Raw genomic sequence first — 7,764 nt, 5'->3', positions numbered from 1 at the left:
AAAGGGACATAAAACATGTCCAATATGTGAAAATAATACATGCTTCCACCAGATAAAAAATCGAAAAAAAGACTGTTTACCTTGGGCATCAAAAATTTCTAAGACCTAATCATCCATATTGTAGATTGCATAAGGCTTTTGATGAAAATCGAGAGTTTCATATCACTCTAAAGCCCTTAAGCGGGAAAGATGTTTATAAAAGACAACAACACATTAATGTTGTCTTTGGAAAGAAACGAAAAGGGCTCATGGAGAAAAATATTTGGAAAAAGAGGTCAGTGTTCTTTGATATTTCATATTGGTCTAGCCTCAATGTAAGACATTGTTTCGATGTCATGCATGTGGAGAAAAATATATGTGATAGTTTAATTTGAACACTCTAAATATTAAAGGCAAGATAAAAGATACTAAGAAATCTCATGTACATATGATGTTGATGGGTATACGACAAGAGTTGACTCCATAAGATATAGGAAATATACCATATTTCCCCCTGCATGTCACATTTTGTGTAAAATAGAAAAAAGAAAGTTTTTGCAATTGTTTGTAGGGTATCAAAGTTCTCCAAGGATACTTATCAAATATGAAAAAACTTGTGTCAATGAATAATATCAAATTAGTTGGTTTAAAATCTCATGATTGTCATGTCTTGATGCAACAACTTCTACTAGTTGCTATTTGTGACATTCTACCAAAACATGTAAGGATAACTATAATTAGATTGTGCTTATTATTCAATACTATATGTAGTAAAGTCATTGAACTTGAAAATTTAGATGAGTTGGAACATGAGGCTGTGATTATCTTGTGTCAATTATAGATGTTTTTTTCTCCATCATTTTTTTGAAATTATGGTTCACTTAATTGTTCATCTAGTAAGGGAGATTAGAATTGGTGGTCCCATTTGTTTACGGTGGATGTATCCGATAGAGAGATACATGGAGAACTTTAAAGGGTATACAAAGCATCATCATCACCTGGAAGTTTTGATCATTGAACGACACATCACAGAAGAAGTTTTGATCGTTGAACGACACAAACACATCACCCGAAAGCTTTTAAACTGAAATAATAATGCTAATCTATTACCTCGATTATATTTAATTAATTAAAATAAAATGCATAACAAATATTTTTTATTAATTAATATAAAAAATACATGATAATCATGCTAATAGATCATTATAAAAAAAACAAAGAATACATATTTATAATTAATCATTATAAAAAATAAAAAGCAAATAACTAACGCACGCACGCGCACACACAAACATGCATGCATGCATACATACACACACTCACGCGTGGGCACGCGCGCACACACTCACTTTGAGCAAAGTAGGATGACCTTTTAATCAATTAAGAAAGTTAATTTACTCCCTCCGTTCCTTTTTAAATGTCATATTTTGACTTTTTACACATATCAAGGAAGTTAATCATTATTGTTATTTTTCAAACAATAATTCTTCTTTTACCTATAATACCCTTAATTATTTATTACATTCACTTTACTTTTTCTCTCTCTGCAATCATTATCTAGGGGTAATTTTGACAAAATTGCAATTAATACTACCTTGAACTTTGCAAGTGACAATTAAAAAGAAACAAATTTTTTGTAAGAAAGTGACACTTATAAAGGAACGGAGGGAGTACTATCTAATCCATTAAGGAGTTGATCCAATCAAGTTGAAAAAGGTGAATGACCTTTTAATCGATTATAAAAGTTGTTAATCAATTATTTCATATACTCATTTTAAGATTTTCATTTTTGGATTAGGATTTATGCCTTTTAAAGTTTATTAATCGATTAACACGTGATTTAATCAATTAAATCAATGAATTGGCCCATTGATTTTTTTTTTTAGAATTTTTTTTCTATATAAAGCAGGTTTCTCCACATTTTATTTTCTACCATCTTTCTGAATAGAAACCTCTCTTATTTTTTTCTACTCTCTCTATTTTTAAAAATTCTTTTTCACAAAAATTGTGTAAGTGTTGAAAGACCGAAAAGCCCTTATGAAAGTTCATTTGTAATTGGTGATATACTTAATCTATTATATTGAAGAGTTTGATTTTTTTAAAATTAATTTAGTAAGGTATTTAAAATTTGCAAGCTAAATCTAATAAAATGTTGTGTAAAGGTTCTTAAATTGAGCATGTGTACAAGCTCTGATTAAACGTTCTTGATTTTAGCATGAGTAAAAACTTTCTCTATCGGTTCTTAAGCAAAGCCATTGTAAAATATTTATATGTTTGTTGGTTTTTGAGTTAAGCCAGTGTAAAAGCTTGATCTGTTTGTTGTTGAAGGTACATGAGTTGGTCCTATAAAAATCTCAAGTGTGACTTTAAATGGAACTCTTAAGAGAGAACTTTTGGGGACATGAATAGGTCAAAGTGGTTAGGTCGAACCTATAAAAATATGTAATGAATTGTCTTTATATATTCTCTCTTTATTGTTTGTTGTTTACTTCATTTCCGCTAAGTATATCTCTTCTTATCCAGCTTCTTTCTATCATTTTGCTTCCATTTACGTGTATTTATCATATTTAATATAATTATATTAAAGATCAGGGTTATTATAAATTATTCTTGATTTTAGAATAACACAATTCATCCCCTCCATCTTGTGTTTCAAGTCATTAGATCAACACTAAGTTCAAATAAAACTATTGGTCTCTAGGACATACTCTAACAATCTTCCACTAGAAAAAATCCGACATAGACATAATACATATAGAACGAATATAGTCATCATCCTTTTATTATGCGATAGGTTTTGTTCAGTGGGTTTAGGACATTGTCAAGTGCTAGTACTCTACATATCTTCATATCTCATTTATATATTATCTCTTAATTGAGATGATATTGCCTAAGTATGTTTTTAGATCGTTGGTGAGATCTATGTATCTTAGCTTGTATGATATTACAATAGAGATCAATGAGATCCACAATCATAGAAACTATATCAAGTTTACTGATGAACTTCTTCATCTAAATAGATTCCTTTGATTAATTTGAGAAAACAATATAATCAACCTCAATTGTAGAATCAACAACTGTATCATGCTTTGAACTTTTCCAACTTACAACGCCACCATTTAAGTAAAACACATAACAATTTGTATGGAAAATAACGTTGGTATATCCTATTACAACGAGCTCTTCCTGACCTCCATATATTAAGATTGGGTCTTTATTCCTTCTTAAGTACTTAAAAATATTCTTAATGGCAACCTAGTAAGTTCCACTGGAATCATACTGATACCTACTTATTGCACTTAAAGCATACGAGACATTTCATCAAGTACATAACACAACATACATAATAGATCCTATTGAAGATGCATATGGAAATTATTCATGCAATCCCTTTCTTTCTAAGTTTAAGGGGGTTTTGTTTTGATAAACATAAGCAATGTTGCTTAGGTATGAAACCTTTCTTGAAACCATGCATATTAAAGTATCTCGACACTTTATCTATGCATGTACTCTGATTTAAGCAAATCAAACTTTGTAATATATTTTTCTAAAGCCTTATTTCCAATATATAAGTTGTTTCACCTAAGTCATTTATAGAAAAGCATTTCTCTAGCATAGTTTTCACTTGTTGCAAGCTACGAGTATAGTTTTCAATGAACAATAAGTCATCTACATATAATACCATAAATACGATCATGCTCTAACGAACCTTCTTGTAGACACAAGGCTCTTCTTCATTTTTAATGAATCCAAATCATTTTATAGTTTCACCAAAATGAAGATTCCATCTTTTGGAAACTTCCTTCAATCCATGGATTGATCCTTGTAACTTGCATATCTTTTTGGCTTCTTCTAAAATGCCAAAGCCTTTAGTTTAGGTCATGTAGTCATTCTCAAGGAAAATCCTATTAAGAAAAGAAATTTTGACATCCATTTTCCATATTTCATAATTATGATATACATCGATATCAAATAAAGTCTAAAAAGATTTGAGCATTGCAACTGATTAAAAGGTTTCATAATAATCTACACCAAGAATTTTTTTTATAGCCATTAACAACCGATTGTGCGTTATAAATAGGTACCTTGTCATCCATACTATTCTTCTTTTTGAAGACTCAATTGCATCTTATAGGATTAACTCCTTCGGGAGGCTCTATCAAGATCCAAACATGATTTGTGTACAAAATCTGTTTTAGATTTCATGACTTTTAACCACTTTTCATACTTAAGACCATTAATGGCCTCTTGTTAGCTCACAAACTCATTTTGATCCATGAATAATACAACATGCTACTCAGTTATGAGATATCCATATTTCTCATATTAGTGATGTATCTTGTTTGACCTACGTTGGCCTTGTACTATTAGAGCAAGTTGCTCTTCACAATTTGTTGTATTTCCTATTTGTGTTCCTCCATATGTGTATCACTGATTTGTGATTTCAATCTCCACTTTCCTTCCACTAATTCATTTGAAAATAAAGTCTTTTTTATAAGAATCTAAGAAATAAAAACTAAATTCTAAAAGTTTGTATGAAGCAAAATATAGGAGGAGTATGACCTCATTTGTATGTGAAATGCAATGGTTGTCTTATCTCCTTCAAGATTTCAAATTACAACATTTGGACACATCTATGTTGTATTGTGACCCAATCTGCTAAACATATTAATGCCAACTCCTCCTTTCGTGAAAGAAGAAAACACATGGAATTAGAATGTCACCTAGTCAAAGAGAAATTTATTGCAAAAAGTATTTTATCTCTTCATTGCAAGAACTATTCTCACAAAGGTTCTTAATCCTACATCTTTCCTACAGTTTGTGTACAAGATCGTCGTGCTTAACATTTGTGGTCCAGCTTGAGAGAGATATTAGAATTAATTGTTAATTAAACTAACTAATTCCATCTATGTACAAAAGTTTGTTTGGCTATTACTAGTTAGTTAGCTTGATGAATCAATACTCCCTTCATTCTCTTCTATAAGTATTTTTTTTATTTTTTAAATTTATTAAATAGTGAATGTATCTAGTCTATATATATAGTTCAAATACATAATTTATTCAATGATCCTGTATATATTGATCACATTGTACACTTGATATTCAATTCAAAATATACAACAATAAATTCACTATTCTCTTTTTACTATATTTTCCATTGCTATTCTCTTTTTACTATGTTTTCCAATAATATTTTCACATAGTGAAAATAAACAGAAATTTATAAGCATGTCACTGTCAATTTGTGAGATAATTTCTTCCATTGTTCAGTTTTTATTTGGTGATTTCCACCTACTTTGACGCGGGTAGATTTGAATACCAACATTGCAAGGAATAAGAATGGTTTGAAGGATGAGTGTTGAGGGTTTTTACGAGGCAGTGAAGGTGAGTTGGTTGTTGGGCTCATACTAGTGCAGACTTCAGAGGGTTTAGAAAACTTCTTCCATTTGATTGGAAAGTTAATGCTTCAATAATCTCACAGATTTGTAATTAATACAAGTTATTTCTTCTCCTTAAGTTCCTAATTTGTTGAAGAACTTTAATTAAGCTAATCATATCTGTGTTTGGAAAAATTGTTTCACAGTGACAACATGAATATTATCGTCGAACCAAACATACTGTGATCTGGTATAAATTTAACAGCATATCACACATTATGCAGTGTAATAGAGACAAGAACAAAAATGTAGAAGAAATATAGAATACTACATTTCAGCATTTATCACAAGGGTGTGCATAAGCCCACTTTCCAACCAAGTTCATTTTAGTTTTGAAAATTACAACACCTAATCAACAGGACCAAACATCAAGATTCAGTACTCCTAAGTTGATCATTAGCAAGTACTACAAGAGCTAGATAATCATGACATATCGAAATCACAGTTTCAAAATGTACATCATGAACAACAAAACTACATATTCATCACCTGATTCACCTTACTAGATCTCCTGTTTTACACTTACAGGTAAGGAAATCGGTTCCATATCATTACTGACAACGTCTATTCCTATCCCTGAGTTATTCGGTATTATCATGGACTCGGTGTTTTCAGACACTACCATCGAGGAACCCGACTGGTTTTCAACTGGAGAATCACTTGAAGATTCCTCAGGGAATCTCGGAACTGAAACATTAGGAAAGTTCAAACGGGCACAAGAACCATACATTGCCCGGGCCGCTTCATCATAAGCAAGAGCAGCACCAATGGCAGTAGAAAAAGTACCTAACCATAACCTACTCCCCCGATTCGGCTCGCGGATTTCAGCAACCCATTTTCCCCAAGTCCTTTGTCTAACACCTCTATAATTACACCGCGAGTTTTCAGGCCCTCCTTTGCCTTTCATACACCCTTTCTTCGATCCCTTCGCCGCAACTTTTCGAACAGGCTTATCCGCGTCATTGCTGGCATCAAGTTGAGCATTATACTCTTTCCATTTTGCCAGTATCTTACCCAGGGACTTAGATCCATCCCCTTTCTCACAAGCTTTCGCCAACATACGCAATAAATAGCACTACACTACATAATAATGAACAACAAAAATCTGAAATGTTAACATATCTATCATGTGTTGATAATTTGATAGCCTCTTTCATAATACAATAATCAGCACTCTCATCTAAACATGTTTCTATCAACCCAATTCAGAATATTGAACCAAAACAAAAGTACAGAACAATTTCCTATGAAAAACAAGTAGAGATTCGAAGAATAAAAAACCAAAAACAAGGAATTATGAAAAGATAGGTTTACCTGAGTGGAGGTGGAAAATGATTCGGTGAAGAGGTGGGTGGAATTGGAAGCGCTCCTTAGAGAGCTTCAAAGATGAAAGAATCAATGTGAATAGGATGGGTGCATATTGGGATGGGGGAAATCATGAAGAAAACAGAGATGTGAGTTTTTTCAAGACAACACGACACCGACAAGGAACTAGGGTTATACTTCTGGAAGCCGCTAACATCGTTTTCGAGACTTGACATGTGTTGTTTGTTTGGTTTTGAAAGGGAAATGAGAGGAAAAAAAGTTCAGAGAAAAGAAAGTGGAAGGAAAGATAAGAGGGAGAAAATAGATAATATTACACTAATAAAGTTTAATAACTAAACTAATTATTTAAATAAGTTAAGACTTTGTTTGGACATTTTTAAAACAACAAGATAAAATGAATCGAGTAGAATAGAGAAGAATTGAACATAGCGTATTAGAAGTCATATTTTATTGTTTGAATATTTTATTATAAAAGTGAACAAGGTTTGCATTCTGTTAAATCCGGTAGAAAGAATGAAATAGATATCATAGAAATATGTCATAAACTTTCTTGCATTAAGTGATAAAGAGAAAAATACATGTTTTGAGATTGTCAAAAAATAGAAAGGCGAAAAGCATTAAGAATATCGACGGAAGACGACAAAGCCACAAAGGCGATCCAATTTATGGTGGTCGAGTTGGGAGCCAATGTGGTGGCGTTCAAGAGGTCGATCAAAAGTTGGAGGATGATGAAAGCATGTGGCGTCGGAGTCGCGATTGTGGGGGTCTGGCGACGTCGGGTGGGTGTCGGTAGTAGAGCTCTGGGCAGCAACAGTCAACGGAGGGCACCAAAAGGCGAAGACACAAGTCGATTCTATCGGGAAGCTCGTGTGTATCTAGCATCAGGTATGATTCAGTCGGCTCGCATGTATTGGGCATGGTTGTTTCAGTTCACAGATCCTTCATTAATGGATTGTGTTTTTGTTCTATTAAGGATCCATTGGGTTTTAACTTTTATAAATATGAATATCTTTCATTCTTG

At 32.3% G+C, this 7,764-nt stretch overlaps 1 protein-coding gene across 1 annotated transcript; it reads right to left on the bottom strand.

The window, feature by feature from the left end:
* Positions 1–5,666: 5,666 nt before the first annotated feature.
* On the bottom strand, positions 5,667–6,941 carry LOC127086801 (putative dehydration-responsive element-binding protein 2H). The gene is made up of 2 exons (XM_051027618.1): positions 6,732–6,941; positions 5,667–6,497 (listed from the first exon to the last, which is right to left on the bottom strand). Exon 2 carries the CDS (start codon positions 6,475–6,477, stop codon positions 5,920–5,922), a length of 558 nt encoding a protein of 185 aa, XP_050883575.1. The 5' UTR covers positions 6,478–6,497; positions 6,732–6,941; the 3' UTR covers positions 5,667–5,919.
* Positions 6,942–7,764: the final 823 nt, after the last annotated feature.

The sequence above is a fragment of the Lathyrus oleraceus genome, chromosome 5, assembly GCF_024323335.1.
Source record: "Lathyrus oleraceus cultivar Zhongwan6 chromosome 5, CAAS_Psat_ZW6_1.0, whole genome shotgun sequence".
NCBI lineage: Eukaryota > Viridiplantae > Streptophyta > Magnoliopsida > Fabales > Fabaceae > Lathyrus > Lathyrus oleraceus.
The sequence above is the reverse complement of the archived record's forward strand: the minus strand, read 5'-3'. Positions and strand labels throughout refer to the sequence as shown.